Source organism: Artemia franciscana, chromosome 6, assembly GCF_032884065.1.
Source record: "Artemia franciscana chromosome 6, ASM3288406v1, whole genome shotgun sequence".
Classification (NCBI taxonomy): Eukaryota; Metazoa; Arthropoda; class Branchiopoda; order Anostraca; family Artemiidae; genus Artemia; species Artemia franciscana.
Genome location: NC_088868.1, coordinates 36772042 through 36794743, shown reverse-complemented (window position 1 = coordinate 36794743; position 22702 = coordinate 36772042). Strand labels below are relative to the sequence as shown.

The 22702-nt window shown below is 34.3% G+C and overlaps 2 protein-coding genes across 9 annotated transcripts in view; one reads left to right on the top strand and one right to left on the bottom strand.

The window, feature by feature from the left end:
* The first annotated feature begins 989 nt into the window (after positions 1-989).
* Positions 990-22702, top strand: part of LOC136028374 (uncharacterized) — an 87574-nt gene continuing 65861 nt past the window's right edge. For 3 of the 8 annotated variants that reach the window (XR_010617820.1, XM_065706174.1, XM_065706169.1), the window contains exons 1-2: positions 997-1065; positions 20009-20533. Coding sequence is in view for 7 of the 8 variants with exons in the window: in XM_065706174.1 (XP_065562246.1) it covers positions 20017-20533 (517 nt within the window). In the remaining variant the exon portion in view is untranslated. Of the gene's footprint in view, positions 1066-20008; positions 20534-22702 lie in introns of all 8 variants that reach the window. The other 5 variants (XM_065706175.1, XM_065706172.1, XM_065706170.1 and 2 more) reach the window with 5 other exon arrangements.
* Positions 14220-14786, bottom strand: LOC136028560 (uncharacterized). The gene has a single exon (XM_065706405.1). The coding sequence runs from the start codon at positions 14784-14786 to the stop codon at positions 14220-14222; it is 567 nt and encodes a 188-aa protein (XP_065562477.1).

Below are 22702 nucleotides of genomic sequence, written 5' to 3'. Positions count from 1 at the left end.
TTATTATTTGAATTACTTACATCCTTGTAAAATTAGTAAAAAGTGATTTAATAAGCTATATCCCAGAATATTCAAGATTGTTGTTGAGAGTGCTTCGATTTCTTTTTTTCTAACATTAGTTAAGGGCTGCTTAAAATCAATAGATTTTAGGTAGACTCTAAGATAAAGTTGTTTTATGCTTTTTTTTATAAGTGGTCCGAGGTGCTTTTTGAGCCATGTTATTCCGGGAAAGGGCCTTACCGATAGTTTTGATACATCGACTCGTGTGAAAAATAGCTGATTTCTTTCACTGGAGCTATTTTAGCTAATCTTTTCCACTGACCTATCACTTTTTGACAGTTCTTTGTATCTCCTCACCAGTGAACAATGATTGACAAATCAGCCTATGCAGATGATAATGACCAATTAGATGACAACCTTGAGGATCTTTAGTCCCAAGTCGACTACATCTAGTTAATTACCAGCCACTTTGGAATGACTATCAATTCCTCAAAGACGAAATCCATACTTAGTTTACGAAAGCCAAAAAACTAAGGAAGTTTAAGCATCAAGCTATTTGATGGCAACTTAGAGTGAATGGAAGATTTTACTATAGAAGCTTCATCATGTCCAATAGCGAATTCTAAAAAAATTTAAGAGACGCTAAGTGCTTGCCAGCTCTTTTTTAAGGCCCTGATGCTTATCAAATATATAAACACAGAACAAGTATGATTTAAGCATATGCAGGGTATACACTCTAAAGAAACAGGAGCCGAATGTTATGTGGGATGAATTTGGCTGACCAAGGTTTGGCAGAAGATTTTCCAAAAAATACCTTGTATTTGAAATCGAAAGAATTTTGCATTTTCAAAATTTCCAGTCCTCCCTTTGATTTGAATCATAAATGTAGAGACCCTGCCGCGGGGCTGCGATCTCTTGCATATCCCTTTTGGCTTATTTCGCCACCGGCTGTCGAAATATCTACGAAAATTTTTATTTGGCAAATTACCTTGTATTCAAAAATTCAAATCACATTACGCCCAGTAATTTTTAAAGGATTAGCCATAGGGGTATGGTAGGCAACAGGTGATCTCTATCTTTACATCAGTTTTAAAGATCTTATTAATTTTACAAGTAACTTAAAAAATGATTAGGTCTATATACATACCCTATTCACAAGGCTTAGCCTACAATCAATCAAAGATTGCAGGTCTAAGGTAAAAAAACAGTCTCCAATTGAGCAAAATTGTGTAAAACAAAGACGTTTACATCTTGTTACAAAATAGGAATTGAGAAAATTGTAAATATCAATGAATAGGTAAAATTTAATCTGTGCATCAACATGGTAATTATTAAAATTAGCCTATTTAAGGTCAAACATTTGAAATTAATAGTTTATTGGCTTACCCAAAGGACCCCTCTTTTTGGAAATACCCACTATATCCATTGGACCATATTGCTCTGAAGTGCAAATTAAGGTGGTATCCTTTCAGTTTCATTCATAGTTTAACAGAAAGCTGATTGTATTTTGATTCTAAAGCTGTATCTTTTATTGCTTGATATTTATTCCATAAATCACAAATAGGCTCTATTAAGTAGCCTATGGCTAATTTTTTCTTTTCAGTTGCTTGTCAACACAGGTGACACATTTTTATTAATTCTGACAAATTATTAGTGAAACTCTCATCAAGAGGCATGGCTCTGGTTACTACCCTCAAATTACATCATGCTGTTGTAAAATATGGCTGTTTCAAAAACCCATCTCTAGTTTTCTGGAATACCCATTCCAAAATTACAGCAAACAGTATTACTGGCTTTCATATAAAGTGAATATACCACTCAATGCCTTTTTTATGCTCTTAACAAATATAATAATTGCTTTTACTGGAAATTCAGATCTAAGCGGTTTTTGACCTCTTAAAAATGACCTAAATATAGGTATAGAAAAGGCTTAAACATTGGTCTCAAATCTTAAATAGTTTATAACTTGATCTCATAATTACTGTTTCATTATAAATCCATTTTTTAAATGTTATATTATCCACAAGCACTGATTTTCCCCAATAAAATTAGATAAATAAATTTTATCAATGTTATGGCATTTTCTTCTTCCTTGTCACCAAAATTTCACTTAAAGCATGCATTTTTGGTCATTTTTTTATAAAATAATAGGATATTTGAAATTGCAAATCTACAATAGTTTAGAAACAAATTTGGGCTATATATTTGCACATAAAGGGGGTAGGGGTAAAGCATAGCATATATTAAATACATAAACTAACCATTGCTGTATTTAATATAGTTAAATTTATAGCAAACAGTATAACTGGCATTCATAGTAGCCAGCTTTCATATTTTCAACCAAAAATGCATGGTTTTATTTAAAATTTGATGTCAAGGAAGAAGAAAACATAATAACATTAGAAAAATTAATTTATCCAAATTAATATTGAAAAATCAGTGCTTGTGGATTATATAGCATTAAAAAAAATGGATTTATAATGAAACAGTAAGTATCAGATCAATGTTATAAAGTATTTAAGGTTTTAGACCAATGTGTAAGCCTTTTTTATACCCCATATATAGGTCATTTTTACAAGGTCAAAAAGTACTTAAATCTGAATTTCCAGTAGAAGCAATTATAATATTTGTAAAGAGCATAAAAAAAGGCATCAAGTGGTATATTTGCTTTATACAAAAGCCAGTAATACTGTTTGCTATAAATTTACCTTTTACCCTATGTCTGGTTAGGCCACCCAAGTTCTCATTTCTGTCTGCCTGATAGGCCCAAAATACCAGATTTGGAATGATTAAGCTGGGAGAAATTAGCTACAATTAGTGCAGAGCAGGCTAAAGTTTACAAGCAATACCATTATGTAGGCAGTTTTATTTTAACATGATAATACAGTAGCCTAATGTGATCATAGAGCAGTTGCAGAGTAGCATGTTAAACTCTAGTAGACTATAGGGTAAGTAATTGCTTCTCTGACCACAGTTTTTTAGAGTTTAATCAAAATCAATAATCTTGGTGAAGGAATCCTTTTTTGAGCCAAACACTATAATAGCCTCTTCACAAAAGAGTAATAGTCCAGTTCAAACACTATACAAGCCTTACAAAAGATCAAAAGGCTAGCCCTACTATTCCATTCTATTCATCACTCTTTTTGAATATAATAGCACTATTAAAAAAATTGCATCAGCTATCAGTATGCAATTAGGCAAGAAACATATTAAGAATACATCTCTTGCTTCATCATTTGCTGAAAAATTGTATTTAATCTTTCCTAAAAGTGGTTCACTTAACTTTACCCCCAGCCCACTTACTGTGCAAATATGTAAGCCAAATTATTTATTTCCCAATTATTTTCCATGTTTCACTTTTCTGTTTCAACTTAACATCCATAAATTGAAGCAATGTTGGTGAAATCAAGAAATGGAAAAAATGGGTAAATTTGTTGCTGACAACATAATTTAGCTAGGATGAAAGTGAATACATCTTTTGCTGTTTTTTTTTTGTTCTTTCTAAATGCAATAATTGCTTCTGGGGGAGATCACATTTTGAGCCCTTAATGGGTCTCCAAAAGGTAAAACTATCAATAGTAACAAAAGGTATTAAATATGTTAAAAAAATACTCTAATAAGAAAAAATTGTCATTTGTAGCTGATTCAGGAATGGTAATTGTTTTTTTTCCTTGGTGTTAATAGCAAGAAATGTTATTTTGAAGATACATTTGGATGAACTGTTAAAAAGTGCCTATAAGCCCTTGAAAATCACATCCCAGCAAAATTGACATGATTTGTGAGGTATTTGTGGCTCTTTTTTAAAAATTTCTGCAAATTTGTTTTCATAATAAACATTTTACTGTTAAGACTAATGAAATAATAATTATCATTCCCAGATCAGCTATTAATGCCAGTTTTTTCTCACTAGTCAGGTATTTTTAGCAACATGATTTAAACTTTTGGCCACTATGAGCTGTTTCTTTTAGCCCTTTCCCAGGAGCTTATTAAAGCATGAAAAAGCATAAAAAGACATATTTGGATAAAAATGCCAATTTTTGGATAATACTAGAAATATTTTTAGTACCTAGATAATACTTGACTATTGCCTTCACTTTCATCCTAGCTAAATTATGTTGTCAGCTACAAATTTACTGAATAATACATGAAAAATATATAATTTGGGTTATATATTTGCAAATTAGGAGGGGTAAAGAAAAGTGATTGCTTTTTGGAATGATGATGATGTTGTCAAATGGATAATGTAACTTCTTACCAATAGAAAGCAGGTAGTAAGGGTATTTGGAGACAATGGATCAATCCTCTTTTTGGATCCAGCAAATGTAAAAGGTGGTGTACTCCAAGGAACAGTTTTAGTTTTAACTTTATTTAATACTAGCTGTTGGGGTGGCACTTTACGCCACCCCAACACCTAGTTGGTGGGGGCGCTTCGCGCCCCCCTAGCCCCCCGCGCGCATAAGTCGTTACACACCATATTAGTTATGCGCCATTGTAGTTGTGTCCCTGTGTCCCACCTGTGATATATATATATATATATATATATATATATATATATATATATATATATATATATATATATATATATATATATATATATATATATACTAGCTGGTGGGGCGCTTCGCGCCCCCCCCCCCCCCCAAGGCCCCCCACGTGCATAAGTCATTACACACCATATTAGTTATGCGCCATTGTGGTTGTGTCCACATATATATATATATATATACATATATATATATATATACTAGCTGTTGGGGTGGCGCTTCGCGCCACCCCAACACCTAGTTGGTGGGGGCGCTTCGCGCCCCCCCCAAGCCCCCCCGCGCGCGTAAGTCGTTACGCGCCATAATAGTTACGCGCCATTGTAGTTGTGTCCCTATGTCCCACCTGTGAATATAGATATATATATATATATATGGTTTTAACTACGTAAAACTTGCGAATATACAACATTCTTTGCTGTCCCATTGTCTTTGCATATAAATAGATTGTCAGGTTATCCCCCTGTTTCCCCCGGTGTCCCCGTTGTAGTTGTGTCCCTGTGTCCCGGTCGTCATTTATATTCCCTGTGTCCCGGGTCCCGGTCATCATTTGTATCCCGGTGTCCCGGTCTGTATATACATTCGTTTTTTAGTTTTGTTTTTCTCCTTTATTTTTTTCCTTTTTTTTTCTTTTTTAGCTTATTTAGATTTTTAGATTTTTTAGTTTTTTTTATTAGTTTTTAGTTTTTATTTCTTTTTAGTTTTTTTGTCCCGGTCGTCATTTATATCCCCCTGTTTCCCCCGGTGTCCCCGTTGTAGTTGTGTCCCTGTGTCCCGGTCGTTATTTATATTCCCTGTGTCCCGGTCGTCATTTGTATCCCGGTGTACCGGTCTGTATATACATTCGTTTTTTAGTTTTGTTTTTCTCCTTTATTTTTTTCCTTTTTTTTTCTTTTTTAGTTTATTTAGATTTTTAGATTTTTTAGTTTTTTTATTAGTTTTTAGTTTTTTTTTCTTTTTAGTTTTTTTGTAGTTTTTACCTTCTTTTTAGTTTTGTTAATTTTTTTTTTTACTTGTGTCCTGGTCGTCATTTATACTCCCTGTGTCCCGGTGCTTTGTTGATTGCTAATCGAACATTCCTTTTGTCCTGGTCGCTTTCTCTTTGAGTGTCGTCATTTATTTTTTTCTTTTTTAGTTCTTTTAGTTTTTACCTTTTTTAGTTTTTTTTTAGTTTTTAGTTTTTTTAGTTTTTTACCTTTTTTTAGTTTTTTTAGTTTTTTAGCTTTTTTATTTTTTTTATTAGTTTTTAGTTTTTTTGTAGTTTTTGCCTTTTTTTTTAGTTTTTTGTCCTGGTCGCTTTCTCTTTGAGTGTCGTCATTTATTAGTTTTTTCCTTTTTTTTTTTAGTTTTTTATTGGTTTTTACCTTTATTTTAGCTTATTTTTCAGTTTTTTCCTTTTTTTTAGTTTTTTTTTATTTTTTATTTTTTTTAGTTTTTTACCTTTTTTTAGTTTTTTTAGTTTTTTTAGTTTTTTAGCTTTTTTACTTTTTTTATTAGTTTTTAGTTTTTTTTGTAGTTTTTGCCTTTTTTTAGTTTTTTCAGTTTTTTTTTTAGTTTTTTATTGGTTTTTACCTTTATAGTTTTTTTAGTTTTTTAGCTTTTTTATTTTTTTTATTAGTTTTTAGTTTTTTTTGTAGTTTTTGCCTTTTTTTAGTTTTTTCAGTTTTGACGTCACCTAATCCAGTTTTTTCAGGTGACGTCACCTGACACATCCATCCACACATCCATCCATCCATCCATCCACAGACAACTTATTTTTATATATATAGATATATATATATATATATATATATATATATATATATATATATATATATATATATATATATATATATATATTTTTAACTATGTAAAACATGTGAATATACAACATTCTTTGCTGTCCCATTGTCTGTGCATATAAATAGATTGTCAGGTCTACTAACTCTTCAACATGCAACATATAATTGTCCATGGGAAAAACAACACCCCAACACCTAGTTGGTGGGGCGCTTCGCGCCCCCCAAGCCCCCCGCGCGCGTAAGTCGTTACACGCCATATTAGTTACGCGCCATTGTAGTTGTGTCCCTTTGTCCCACCTGTGAATATAGATAGATTTATATATGTGTTTCAAACTACGTAAAACTTGCGAATATACAACATTCTTGGCTTTCCCATTGTCTGTGCATATACAAAGCCTTATGTACTAATAATGATGTCATATGCAAATGCTCTTTTTACAAACAAACAAATATGCATACACACAACTCGTTTTTATATAGATAGATAGATAGATAGATACAATACAAATTAACTGCATAAAACTTGTGAATATACAACATTCTTCGCTGTCCAATTGTCACTGCATATAAATAGATTGTCAGGTTTACCAACCCTCGAACATGCAACATACAATTATCCATGGGAAAAACAATCAGTATTAAGATCTATACCACATTTTTCTATTGATTGACCTTGAGCTTTGTTAATGGTGATGCAAATGCTTTGCAAATGCTAATCGAATTGGGAATTGCAATCTTTTAAATTGAAAAGGCAGATCCGTTGGAATCATGGGAATGCAAGGAATAAGAACAGCCTCACCCTCAAAAGGCCCTGTCAAGATTATGGCCTCTATTAGGTTTTCCATTGTTTTTTTTACGGCAAGTCACATGGCATTGAAAGGCTTTGGTGGGTTGATATTTCTTAAAAGTATTATTGGTACGCCTATTTTTAGTTGTAGCACGTGTGGTGGAAACCCTGAAAGATCCACGGAATTTAAAAATTCAGATGGATAATTAACCACTTCATTTGGTTCCAAAACTGTGTCAACTGACTTGTAAAGGACTGCCTGGTCTCGAATCTTGGTCAAAACAATATTGTTGATTTCGTGGACGTCTATATTTTTGGGTGCGAGAATCGCTCTTTCACTTAGCCATTTATTATTTTTATAATTGTTTAGAATATTCGGAAATACTTTTTCAATCAATTCATTTTTGGACGTTACTAAATTACAGAAATCAGCAGGTAGTTGTATACGTCCTAAAATTGAGTCTACTGTTTGACCAGAGTCATCGTTTTGCAATCGGACACGCATATTTGTAGTTGATTTTAATGTTTTTACGTGTGCCCATGAATTAGAATTTTTCAGGCAAGCATTCATTTTGTCTGCAGGAGTTGATCTAGGTATTATAGGTAATGTTTGCCTGAAATCTTCCGCAAGCAATATTAATGTGCTGCCAAAGGGTTTCGACTTCCCTCGCAAATCTTTCAACCATTGATCCAGAGCCTCGAGCGATTTTTTGTGTGCCATTGTACACTCATCCTAAATAATAAGTTTGCATTGCTGCAATAATTTACCCATCCCAGATGATTTGGAAATATTGCACGTTGGAGTTTCTGTAGAATGCAAATTCAGAGGCAATTTCAAAGCAGAATGAGCAGTTCTTCCACCAGGCAGCAATGTTGCGGCTATTCCAGACGACGCAATTGCCAATGCTATATCATTTTTTGATCGAATTGATGCCAGAATCAGTTTTATCACAGACGTTTTACCAGTACCTCCTGGCGCATCCAAAACGAAAATTTCTCCAACGTTGTTATCGACACAATGCAGTATCGTATCATAAATGTCTTTTTGTTCTGACGTTAACTTGGAAATGTTATTTTGTACATACGACAATAGATCACTCGTACTGTAACTTTGTTCACGATCCAATTCTACACATGTCAAAACAGCAGCAATACAGTTAGGCAAAGGCATTCCCAAATCCTGAAGAGGTTTGTTTGCCCTATGTACACACAAATCTTCTATAATAACTAAAGTGTAGTTATAAATTTCTGATGTAAAATCAAAAGTCATATCTGACGTCTCTAACTGTTTTTGATGGAGTATATCTTCGGACATTTTTGGCTTATATTTTTCCCATAACTCTGCAGGAGCTGATGGAGAGCAAGTTGTTAAAATGATGCCAAACAATGCAGGAGTTTGACTTGTAGTTGACGTTTCGCACGCGTCATTGATGCAGTTATCCCAGTGTTGGTCATTCTCCAATAAATTCAGAGCTTGGCATGCACTATGGTAAGTGTCATGTATAGTACCGTTTACAGTTCTCAAATACTCAAAGGATGTCGGACCGGGTACATTCACCAAAAGCAGGCATAGAAAGAAGCATTGATGTTGATTGGGGTGAACGGTGTAGAGTCTTCCTATCGTGGTATCTTTGAAGATGGTAGGTTGGCCGTCGACTGACTTACCCTGTTTTCGACGTTCAAATACTTTATTTTTAGTATTCCACATGTAATACGAAGGCACTTCAGTATACAGCAGTTTTTTTGCAAAAGAATCATTTTTGCAAAGTGAAAAGAAACTGGTTAACTTTGTATCCGGTGGATTCAGGACTCTTTGTTGCACGTTGGTTTCCGAGAAATAAACACGTTGACCATTCTGTAAATGTACCGCTAAGTGAACAACAGCTGGACTACGCTCATGTATCGGAAATGAAAGAATTCGCCAAACAGCTTCATTACTGCTTATGTATCTTCCAGCCTGATATTGTACGATTTCGTCGATATCTTTGATTTCGGGCTGCAAGCCAAAAACTGCCATGTCACTGCCTTTGTTGACGTATTTACGTATGTATTTGATTGCCTTGACGGAGTTACAGTATTCAACGTTTATGTGTGCATTAAATGTTTTTGATAATAATGGGGAATATGGAACAACCCACTGGTTATCTACTTCGATGGTGGTACTGTTACGCTTCTTTATTATTGCTGTTTTACTGCCATCTTCAGTAGATCTTCTTCTATATTGTGGGTAACCATCATTGCCAGTAATTGTGTTGGATACTAAAAGTCGAGGATATTGCTTTGTGCACCTTCCTTTGGCCATGCATGGTGAATTTTCGTTCAGTGCACTGCAAGGTCCATGTATCATATTTTTTACAATAATATCATGTAACCCCTTATCGACATTTTCATCAGGTATTTCAGCGGAAATCACATCATCAATTTCGTTCGAAGTAATTTTTTTATGTAGCCAGATTAGTATATGTGCGTGTGGCAAACCTCGTTTTTGCCATTCCACTGAGTACATCCAGCATCGCACTGACCCAAACACTTCAAAATTTACTATGTAGTTTATCACTGATTTCAATTGTTGTCGAAAGACACGGGCCGTAATGTCATGTCTATGAACCGCCGATTGTCCTTGAAGTAAAAGCTGCAGTATCTCGTCCCAAGATTGATTACATGTAAATGTAATAAATAAATCTGGACGACCATAGAGACGAACATACGCAATAGCATCTTGAGCATATTCATGCATATGACGGGGACTGCCAGCATATGACGAAGGTAAAATTGTTAACCTTCCAACGTTTGTGGTATTACCGTCATTTATAACTGCATCTCGCAAATGGATGTATTGTTCAGAGCGGAGCTTGGTCTGATTCAGGCGGATATATAGCAAACGTTCTGATTCAATTTTAGCATACATATCAATGACGAATTGGTGAAACAATTGACGGCATTTTAAAATATAATTTTCTTCGTCCTGCCGAATCATTAGTCTATAGGAATAATAATGCATTGCACTGCATTTTTTATTCATTTCTTTGTTAGTGACTGGATTCATCAATTTAATATTAAAGTGATAGCCGTCAGCTCCATTCCCAAAAAATGATAGGATATTGTAGGGCATCGTAGCATCGATGAGTTTCAGCAATTCTTGACAACTGAGCGTTTCGCTTATGAAGAATAATATCTCGAGGTAAAAACTGATCACCGACCATAACGATTGCCACTTCGTCGATAGTTGGAGCATTGTATCTACGCACATGTTGGCCAGGAGGCTTTTTGTCAGCGGAAATAACAATTTTATGCGTATCAGCAGGCATCAAATCGATGGATGTTTTGAACAGACGCACTAAATTATTATTTTCGTGGAAAAGATGTTGCAATTGGGAAACGATTGTCCTTTCAACGTTGGGAGAAATTTCGCAACGTGCATTCAATTCAGAATTTGTATCACTGATGAAGTACAATTGTAAAAATTTATGATTCTCGCCTGAGAATGGTAGAAGGTACCCTGCACTATGATAAATTTGCCCTTTTACTTTGAAAGTAGACATAAATCGATCTGGATTTTCGATTTGGGCTCCAAACGACGTCATTTGGAAGCATGAGTTATATTTTCTGATTTGTGACAAAAAACGCTTAGATTCTGACGTAGTTCCAGTAAGGAAAGTCTTCAATGGCTCTGGTGGTGCAGCCAATAGAGGAAGTTTAACTTTTCCTGAGGCGCAACACATTCCCATTGTTTCACCATTGAATTTCAAGGCCTTGCAATAGGGACAAATTTTAGACATAGTCCCGATTTGAACACATCTACTCAAGCTATAATCATCGACTGGGCTGTACCTGAATGCCAGGCGATAACTTTCAGGTTGCTCTGATTCCTCGGCACGCTTTCTTTTCTTACTTTCTCTATCAGCAGCAAGTTTTTTGGCATAGACTCTTTGAGCATCTTCCTCGGCTGTTGCCATTGTAAGTTCATCAGTCATTTTACAGTTAAACATTAATAGATTTCTACGTGAACGCATGTCTTAAATATCTTTAATGACGTCACCGTCATAACAAAAATGACGACAACTAACTTCATGACGTCAGTCAACACACAAACATGACGTCACCCGACAGACAGACCCACACATCCACAGACAACTTATTTTTATATAGATAGATATATATGTTTTTAACTACATAAAACTTGCAAATATACAACATTCTTTGCTGTCCCATTGTCTGTACATATAAATAGATTGTCAGGTTTACCGACTCTTGAACATGCAACATATAATTGTCCATGGGAAAAACAATCTGTATTCAGATCTATACCTCATTATTCTAATGATTGCCCTTGAGCTTTGTTGATGGTGATTGCTAATCAAACATTCCCTGTGTCCCTATTGTCATTTATATATCCCCACTGTGCCCCCCGGCGTCCCCATTGTAGTTGTGTCCCTGTGTCCCAGTTGTCATTTATAGTCGACACACAAACATGACGTCAGTCAACTCACACATCCCAGTCGTCATTTGTGTCCCGGTGTCCCAGTCTGTAATTTCTCTTTGAGTGTCCTGGTCATCATTTATATTCCCTTTGTCCCGGTCTGTATATACATTCGTTTTTGAATTGGTATATGATGAAATAAATTTTTTGTTTTTTTTTCCTTTTTAGTTCTTTTTTTGGTTTTTACCTTTTTTTTTAAGCTTTTTTAGCTTTTTTTTCTTTTTTCTTTTTAGTTTTTTTTTTAGTTATTTACCTTTTTTATTTTTTATTTTATTATTTTTTTTTTAGTTTTCTTTTTCTCCTTTATTTTTCAGTTTTTTTCCTTTTTTTAGTTTTTTTCTTTTTCAGTTTTTAGTTTTTTTAGTCTTTTTAGTTTTTTTTCTTTTTAGTTTTTTTTGTAGTTTTTACCTTTTTTAGTTTTTTCTTTTTTAGTTTTTTACCTTTTTTTTATAGTTTTTTTTCTTCTTTTATATTAATGCTAAAGGCAAGGTTCGAACCTGGAACCTCTCGGACCTAGAACCTGGAACATAACGCTTTACCAACTCAGCTACTTTAACTTGAATACATTCGTTTTTGAATTGGTATATGATGAAGTTGATGCAGTTTTTTTCCTAGTCTGACGTCAGTCGACAGACCGACAAACAACTTATTTTTATATATATAGATTTTCATCAACAATGCACCTTCAATCATAGAGAGTAAAATTTTCTAGTATGCAGATGATTCCAAAATAATTGGTCCTATCCATGGCCCTCAAACTGCCATAACCATCCAAGCTTTTCTTGATGCATTGTCAAAGTAGGCGAAATCCTGGTGGCTTGAATTTAATATCTGGAAATGCAAATTTATTCATTTTGGAGCAAATAACCCTCTGTGGCAGTATTTTATGGATTCCAGCAATGGTTTAAAAAGCCACTCATATATAGTCATGGTGAAAAAGATCTGCAAGTCTTGGTTGATGATAAGCTCAAGTTTAATTTTCATGCACAGTCTGTAGTAGCCAGTGGCAGCCAAGCTTATGGTTTAATAAAAATCTCCTGCTGTGACCACCAAGCTCTTAAAGGGCTTTGTCAGACCAGAATCGGAATTTGGGATGTCTTTTGCTACTCCAGTAAATAAGGGTGATATATCAATTCTAGAATCAGTGCAGCAACATGCAACTAAATGCATAAAGGAATTTGAACATCTTACATCCTACCAGATTACCTAAGCTCAAACTACCACCTCTCACATATAGATTTAGACAAGGAGATGTAATAATGACATACAAGTTAGTACATGACAAGAGTGTGATCCCCCAACCTGTTCCAGATAGTCAGTTCACCAAGTACTAAAGGCAACCCCATGAAATTTTATGAAAAACATGCTAACACCAGGCTGCAAAACAATTGTTTTTTCTAACTGTATAGTCAGCCTATGGAGCTCCCTTAGCCAGAATGCTATTATGTTGCCCAGCATTGATGCCTTCAAGTCTTCAGTTGACAAATACTGGTGCAAGAAACCTTGGCTCACAGTATGGGACGTACCTAACAAGTTGAGTTATCATCATCAGTGACCAGCATTCACGGGACTTGTCGTTATTGCTGGCAAGTGTGATTTTAGGTAATAACTACAATTTTTCTGTATATTATAAAGTAAATAATGTTTTCTTCTCAACAGGCCTTAAATACACTGATACCATTACTTAGCAGCCCCCCCCCTAATGCATTGAGATAGTCAGATGTTATATAAAAAAAAGTTTGTGATTATTCTGTTTACATGTAACTTTTAACTTAATGTAGGCCTACCTACATATCCGTGTAAAATCGTCATGGGTCTGTAAAATTCTTTCAGTAGTATTAAGGATGAAAAGAATCTGGGTGTCATTTATGACTCTGCTCTTAGCATGGGTTGTACAATCTGAACAAAGATGGGAAAACAAGAAGGTTATTAGTTGTATTTAAATGTACCGTCATTTCTAGAGGTCTTAATGTGACTAGGGGATTGTAAGTCAGATCCAAGTAGTTTAGAGCTTTTACCATTTTCTGTGGTATTAGACAACATTGGAAAAATCTATATGTGCATAGAACATCAATAAAATGTACACTAACCTATGAGTTTTTCTTAGTTGAAAAAGGCAGAAGTTATTCAATCCAACTCAGCAATAGGAAGCTGCTGGACCAGGTTCTTCCAAAGTGATCAGTCCTCTATCTCCAGTCAATTGAGTTGAAGCAACAACTTATCCTACTTGTTGCCATATTTCTGGAAGCTGCCTAGTAGTTTGACATCCTTCTTCACAGTGCTCTGCCATGGTTTGATCCAGCCTCCTGGTTTCTTCTTCCAGAAGGAGGGAGGCACTGCAGTAAGGACAAGGCATGTTAGGGTCTACTGGGCATTGTATTACATGGCCAAGCCACTTGAGACATCTTTTCTTGATTATGTAGGACATTGTAAGTTTTTGTCAAAACATCTTCATGAGCTTGTGGTTGTTGTTCTGTTGTGACCATTTGATGTTGCACATAGCTCTTAGGCATTTCCAGTCTGGAATGTCTGATTGTTGTTCTTCCTTTGCATCTAGTGGCCTGTTCTTGCAGTTGTATTAGGGTATGGAGTGTATACATGCAAAGTGTATTCTGATTTTTGTTTTGAGTTCAATTTCTTTTTTTTTTGGCTAGAGACATTTGTGCAGTTGCGCGAAGACACACCAGGCTTTGCTGATCTAGCCCTAGATCTTGTTTTGATGCTCTATCTGTAGCATCCATAAGTGATCTCAGATGTTTGAACTCTTTGATTTTGTCAATGGGACCTCTATTAAGATGTATAAAAGAGTTGGTATCATTCTTGGGTGATAGGTATTTAACTTTTGGGATTTTGATTACAAGACTTGGCATATTTGTGGTAGTGTCCGCTCTTTTTATCATTTCTTCCACTTTCAGTTCTGAGTCAAAGAGGATTGTACAATCATCGGCATATTTTAGGTCAGCAGTGCTTTCTTTGGCTGTAAATGCCATGCCATCTTTTTTGTTCAAAGCTTCCTTCATAATCCAATCTAATTTGAAATTGAAAAGAATTGGGGATGCTAGACAGCCTTGCCAAACAGAGTACTCTATCTCAAAAAGTTCTTTCAGTTTGTCAAACACTTGAATATTTGAATTTGTATTTTCATAATAAGCTTTGAACAGGTTGACCAAATTTATTTGGGACACATCTTCAAGCATTATCTGCCATAAGATAGACCAGAGTATAAGTCAGACTCAGCAGTGAAGTCAAGAAAGATGGTGATGGTATCTTTTCTGTGAATGAATCAGTGGCGGAGGAGGAGTTGCAGAGTGAAAACATGATCAACACATTCCATCCCTGGGTGGAACCCAGCCTATTATTTTCTTGTCTATTGCTCTTGTTTCTTTCTGAAACTATGACAACTATAATGAAAATAGTGACAAAGACCACACTGCCTTTCCATATCAAACAAACACAAAGTAGAAACAGTAGGGGATTTTTTTTCTAAGACAGTGGAATCCAATTCAGTGGATAGTTTGGCCCTATGTGAGTGTACATTTTATTGATGTTCTATGCACATATAGATTTTTCCAATGTTGTCTAATTTTAAAAAGATTTTAGTTTTGGTGGTTGTATTTTAATATGATTTTCGTTTATATTTTCATTTCTTTTGCTGAGGATGGCCCTTGGATATAGGCTCGAAATATTCATTTAGAGTTAATATATCACTTTCTTAAGAAAAAATTCCCTTTTTTGCTGTTTGTATTTAGGATGTGTGGTCTACTTTTTAAATAACTTACTTTTTCAGTTGGATTGAAAAATATAATTTTTCAGCAAATGATGAAGCAAGAGGTGTGTTCTTAACATGTTTCTTGCCTAATTGCATACTGATAGCTGATGCAATTTTTTCAATAGTGCCTAGGTTATTATATTCAAAAAGAGTGATGAAATAGTAGGGCTAACCTTTTGATCTTTTGTAAGGCTTTTATAGTGTTTGAACTGGACTATTACTCTACTCTGGACTATTACTCTGTTTATTTATTTATTTATTGGTATTTAGTTATTTAGGTATGCCCTTGGTATTTAGGTATTTAGTTATTTAGTATCTATTTAGTTATTTATTTATTGGTATTAAGAGCTGGTTGAATCATTAATTGTTGACAATTTTTTTTTTTGGATCTGGAGATTTCAAACAATTTAGTCAAAATTGATATGTCAGTTCATGTCCACAACTATCAAGGGAATTCAGTTTGAGTTGTTTCAACTTTTCGACATGTATCAACAGTTTTCAGGAGTGGTATAGTGGTATATTGGTATACTCATACTTTTATATTAGTGGTAAACATAGTGGTATATTAGTGGTATAGTGGTTATTGGTAGAGTGGTATAGGGGTATAGTGGTAATTGGTAGAGTGGTATAGTGGTATATTGGTATACTCATAGTGGTATATTAGTGGTATATTAGTGGTATAGTGGTAATTGGTAGAGTGGCATAGTGGTATAATGGTAATTGGTAGAGTGGTATAGTGGTAATTGGTAGAGTGGTATAGTGGTATAGTGGTAATTGGTAGAGTGGTATAGTGGTAATTGGTAGTGGTATAGTGGTATAGTGGTAATTGGTAGAGTGGTATAGTGATAATTGGTAGAGTGGTATAGTGGTAATTGGTATAGTGGTAATTGGTAGAGTGGTATGGTGGTAGAGTGGTAATTGGTAGAGTGGTATAGTGATATAGTGGTAATTGGTAGAGTGGTATAGTGGTAATTGGTAGAGTGGTATAGTGGTATAGTGGTAATTGGTAGAGTGGTATAGTGGTATAGTGATATAGTGGTAATTGGTAGACTGGTATAGTGGTAATTGGTAGAGTGGTATAGTGGTAACTGGTAGAGTGGTATAGTGGTAATTGGTAGAGTGGTATAGTGGTAATTGGTAGAGTGGTATAGTGGTAATTGGTTGAGTGGTATAGTGGTAATTGTTAGAGTGGTATAGTGGTATAGTGGTAATTGGTAGAGTGGTATAGTGGTAATTGGTAGAGTGGTATAGTGGTAATTGGTAGAGTGGTATAGTGGTAATTGGTAGAGTGGTATAGTGGTATATTGGTATACTCGTAGTGGTATATTAGTGGTAATTGGTAGAGTGGTATAGTGGTACAGTGGTAATTGGTAGAGTGGTATAGTGGTAGAGTGGTATAGTGGTAATTATTAGAGTGGTATAGTGGTATAGTGGTAATTGGTAGAGTGGTTTGGTGGTATAGTGGGCCTCTTAAAAAGTTTCAAAGCTGTAAATGTGACAAAAAAGAATAAACATTGATAATTGATTGATAATTCAACTAGAAAAAAGCTAACCAGACGATTCATTTTTATTTTTCTGCCTCTACTGATTTTTCGTATTTTGTTTTCTCAGTTCTTTATATTTATTATGTATTTATCTTAACCCTTGGAATAAACTTGACTGTGGAACGGGCTTGCTCTGAAGATGGCTTGCGCTGAATACGACTCTCGAACGTGGCATCAATTCATGGAAACTTACGGGAGAGAGGGTAAATGTGTTTTTCAATATGTAAGGGGGGAAAATTTGCTGTTTTTTCCAATTTTCCAACGAAAACACAAAACTTGGCACTTTCCAATAAAAAAAATATCTAAAACTGAGGTAAGTCTAAGGGAAAAATTCTTCCGTTTGACATTCACGACATTGACGAATTGAGCAGGCATTTCCAAAATTTTGTACAAATATAGCTCCAGGTCCTAGTGGGAGTTATCAATTGTGTGATTTTCTGTCACTAAAAGGATTAATTGCAGCTTATTTAGGTCCAAAGGATACAAACATTTTCAGATTTTGTTGGTTTATATTAGGCTGTTTCTGTTCCTGTTTTCTGTTCAGTTGGTAACCTCAACCTGAACCAAATCTTTTCAGGTTAGAAAAAGAATATAAATGAAAGAGAAATTTTTAGACAGATAGACAATGTTTGAATTCCATTTTACATCTTTGTCCAAAGGTAATCCAAGTATTTTAGCTGTTAAGAAAGAACTGTGGGAAGTGTGACTGGCAGTCCTTAGGTAGGGAAAGCTGTAGAAGAGCTCTCAGTCTCACTAACCACCAGTTTCATCTATCTTGCTTAAACTTGTAATTATATAAAACATTATCCTCAAATTAGTCTGTTCTCTAGTTGTTCTCTAGCTTGCAGCTAACTACTACTAGTAGTAGTACTAGTACTACTACTAACTACTACTAGTACTAGTACTACTACTAACTACTACTAGTACTAGTATTACTACTAACTAGTACTAGTACTAGTACTACTACTAACTACTACTAGTACTACTACTAACTACTACTAGTACTAGTACTACTACTAACTACTACTAGTGCTAGTACTACTACTAACTACTACTAGTACTAGTACTACTACTAACTAATACTAGTACTACTACTAACTAATACTAGTACTACTACTAACTACTACTAATACTAGTACTACTACTAACTACTACTACTACTAGTATTACTACTAACTAGTACTAGTACTACTACTAACTACTACTAGTAATACTACTAACTACTACTAGTACTAGTACTACTACTAACTACTACTAGTGCTAGTACTACTACTAATTACTACTAGTACTACTACTAACTAATACTAGTACTACTACTAACTAATACTAGTACTACTACTAACTACTACTAGTACTAGTACTACTACTAACTACTACTACTACTACTAGTACTACAACTAACTACTACTAGTACTAGTACTCTTGCAGCTAAGTGATCAGTAAACATAAAAGATCCATGAATAGTTATACAAAATGAAATTAGACCTATTTTAGTCCCTTGTGGTGGACTGACAAAAATCTGAGAGCTCATTATCAGGGAGTTTGATACCCTTAGATTTATTAACAAAAAATAGCAGCAGAAATGAAACAAGTATACAGGTTTCCTTAACCTCAATTTCTTCAATTGGGGTAGGAGGATGTCATAAAGAAAGATTTAAGGAAAAAGGGGACTTCTTTGCCTTTATTGTACTAAATGGTTCATTTTTTATTTTCACTTGATTTTGAGAAAATTGGCTCCAACTTTGCCCCTCCCCCAGGATTAGGATCAAATTTTGCCGATGCTGGGAGGGTGTAATTAGATTGGAGGCTTCGGATAGATTGAGATGGGGGAGGTGCATGCATAACTCCGTTGGCATCATGCAGCTTAGTGGTGCAGTGAGTTGGTGCAGTGAGTGGTGCAGTGAGTGGTGCAGTGAGCATTATCAAACCGTAATTTAGATCTATATCAAGTGAATTGGGATTTTTACTTTAATGACTGTGCAAGGTAGTGTCTTAGCAAACTCACTTTTTCGAGCCTAAAAAATCCTAATTTTTAAGAGTTTGAAAATCAATGAATTTTCCAAAAAAAAAAGATATTGACTTTTTATGGAGAATTTTTGTACCAACTGTAATTTATATTTTTATCAAATGACATTGAATTGTTATCTAATGACTATGCTAATCAGAACCATGATTAAAAAAAAAAGTCCGAAACTGAACTTTGGAAAAGGACAAAAACCTATTTTACTTGGATTGTTCCAAGATTGTTTTACTTGGATTGTTACTTGGATTTTTATATTACATTGGATTGTTTTCTAATGACCATGCAATCAGAACCATGATATATAAAAAAAAAAAAAAAAAAAAAAAAAAAAAAAAAAAAAAAAAAAAAATCCTAAACTGAATTTTGGAAAAGGACAAAAACCTATTTTACTTGGATTGTTCCAAGATTGTTTTACTTGGATTGTTACTTGGATTTTTATATTACATTGGATTGTTTTCTAATGACTATGCAATCAGAACCATGATATAAAAAAAAAAAAAAAAAAAAAAAAAAAAAAAAAAAAAAAAAAAAAAAAAAAAAAAAAAAAAAAAAAAAAAAAAAAATCCGAAACTGAACTTTGAAAAAGGTCAAAAAAATTATTTACATTATTTTGCTGGTGTAACTTAAGCAATCCTTTTTAACTTTTGTAATTACTTCTATCAGCAGAATACAGAGAAGGAAATATGGAGCCAGACAGTTTCAGAATCTTCCAATGGTTTTTTCTCAAATGAGTTTTTAAGCTGTTTGTATTGTATTGTATCAGATTAACGACGCTTCTTGACTACTGAGGTCTCTGCGTCGGCCCTGCAGTGCATTGCTGCAGCATGATTCGATCTCTGGGTCCCGTATTACCAAGCTAAGGTCAAACCCACTGCGCCACCATAGGACTTTTTAAGCTGTTTTTTTTCCTGCAACAAGGAATCTTAAATAACTTGCTTTTTTACTAGTTGTTCATGACTAGCCGGTATACTTCTCACTGGCCTGTCTTATATGCCAGCTTTGCTTTCATTTTTTTTTTCACTACCAAGACTTTTGCTGCTTATCACTTTCAGACCAAAATTTGATCCTTTTTTTATTTTTTAGGCTTTAAAATGGACCTAGCTGCAACAATGAAATCAATTGAGAATGATTTAGCTTCTTTATCAGTTCTTGAGGTGGAAATTTCTGAAGCTTATTCAAAATTCCAGGAAAACAAAGAAAATACTCCAAGCAAAAGGCATATTTCTGGAACACTCAAAATCCAAAATAAATCTTCACTTCAAAATAGAAAACCTCTTGCTTCGTTACAGCCAATAAATAGTGGCTCTCAAAATGTTTTGTCTGGCTCTCTAAAATGGCGTCGATCATCTGAAATTAGAAGTGAAAGCCAACTGTTTAATTCAGTTTATAAATCTAGAGCCTCTGTCATGCAAACTTTTCCTAAAGATCCTGCATTGAAAGAAGGAAACTTAATAGATGGCAGTGAAGTATCTGTGCAGGCAAATGATAGACGCACAACAGAAGAAATTACTCCATTAAACATGAATCTAAGAGAAGGAAAATATCACCAACATCGTTATTATCAAGTTGCAGATGACAACTATGTTTTGCCTTCAGATATTTGCGGTAGTATGAATGTTTTCCTAATTTTATTTTGACCAAGGCTTATTTATATTTTGCCTGGTGGTTATAGGGTGGTTCTGCCCATCACTTGTCAGCCACCTTATCCAACTATACTCTTGGGTAAATTTTGTAACAGGGTGTAGCTTGTAACCAGAGCTAAGCAACAATTTGTTTAAAACTTTGTTTATGAAGCTAATCCATTTTTTATTCGTTTTTTCGTGGTCTATTGCACTGTGATATTTAAGTAAACGGTTTTGTAAACCATCAAGTTTGCAAACAGACAGATCTGGTGACTCTGGCAAATCTGGCCACAAATAAGAAATTCAAATAAATATTTAAATTGCAACATCCAATATTTTATTATATTTTGGCATATGGTTATGTATGCTTTATTTGGTGGCTTCAGGGTTGTGCAGCTGACCTTTTACCTGTCACTTGGCATCTTAACCAGCTATGCCCTTGGGAAAAATGTCAGGAGATGGGGAAGAATCTTTGCCTTCTGATGGCAGCCCTAAACATCCAATGGAAAGCAAAGCTGGCTTACAAGATAGGCTAATGAATATTATCGTGAATATTGCCTGAAAAAGTAAGTTATTTAAAAAGTAGACCACACTTCCTAAATACAAACAGCAAAAAAGGGAATGTTTTCTTAAGAAAGTGATATATTAACTCTAAATGAATATTTCGACCCTATATCCAAGGGCTATCCTCAGCAAAAGAAATGAAAACATAAAAGAAACTCATATTAAAATACAACCACCAAAACTAAAATCTTTTTAAAACAGTCCTAGCATCCTTACTTCATTGAACCACATTTTTCAGACAACATTGACCCACAATTCAACATTTCTTTCATTAATGGCCTAGATATTGGGATTGAACCACATTTTTTGGACAACTTGAAAACACATTTTAAACTTTTCTATCATTGTAACCCTAGATAGAGGGATGGAACAATATTTTTGGACAACATTGAACCGAATCTTTAACCTTTCTTTTATTATATCCCTAGATACAGGGATTGAACCATATTTTTCAGACAACTTTGAATCACATTTTAAACCTTTCGTTAAACGAACATCTAAACTTAACATAAGACAATTTCTCTGGAAAACATCAGACAAATCTTTCTTAGCCTTTCGAAGCACTCACTTTCAGAACCATACTATACCATTGTTATTACAATGGCTTCCAATACTCTAGTCTTTGCTTGCAGACTTATCTTTGTATTATTCAAACTGTTTGTAACTACCAAAAAAACACGCTGTATCTTGAATATTCATATCCTTACTGTATTCACCATATTAGCTAATAATATTACCCAGATAAGTGGGTAGTATAATAATTTCATTATTACCAAATATTACCTGCTCGTAATCATTTATTCCTAGTCTATGTGACTGAGTCTTCTTGGCATTAAGCCATTCTTATAGACCAAAGTTTCGAAACCTCCAAAAACTTATTCATTTCCATATTCATTTCATTTCACTTATTCATTTCATCTTTGATAATCAAATCTTCTTCATAATCTAAGTCTTCGAGAGTTTTACTTTTTTATTTGGTACCATGTCTCTCATCGCCTTTGCTTTCTTCCTTAGGACCAAGCTTATAAAAAAAAACCATGTAATATGACACAGGATAGGACTCAACCTTGCTTAACTCCTGATTCTACTTAACCCCAACTACTAATTTCGTTTCCTACCTCAACCACAACAATAATATTCTTGCACATAGCATTAATTACTTAAATATACTTTTTTTTTCATAGTTACCCATCTCTCTTTAACACTTTCCTTACCACTAAGTGAGGCCCTGTTCCTATCTTTAACTGGGATAAGTCCAGATTGACTATTCCCTTCCAGTTTCTTAACATACCAATAAGATATTTTATTATGCCGTCTTTCTGCATCTTCTAGATTTTCGGCAATTTCATCCATGGCCTCCGCTCCACTCTTCCTTAATCCACATTTTAATACGTTCACCACTTTCCTCCACTTTTTGGTAATTTTGGTCCCTTTAGCCTTATTTTGACTTAACTTTAGCTTTTATTAATTTTAACTTAACTTTTTTCGTAAACGGGGAACAAACAACACAAGAAATTGTTTACTGATACAGTTTAAAAGTTAAAAAGACCAAAATGAACATTTGTAGAAGAAATATTATTTGGCTCGTATT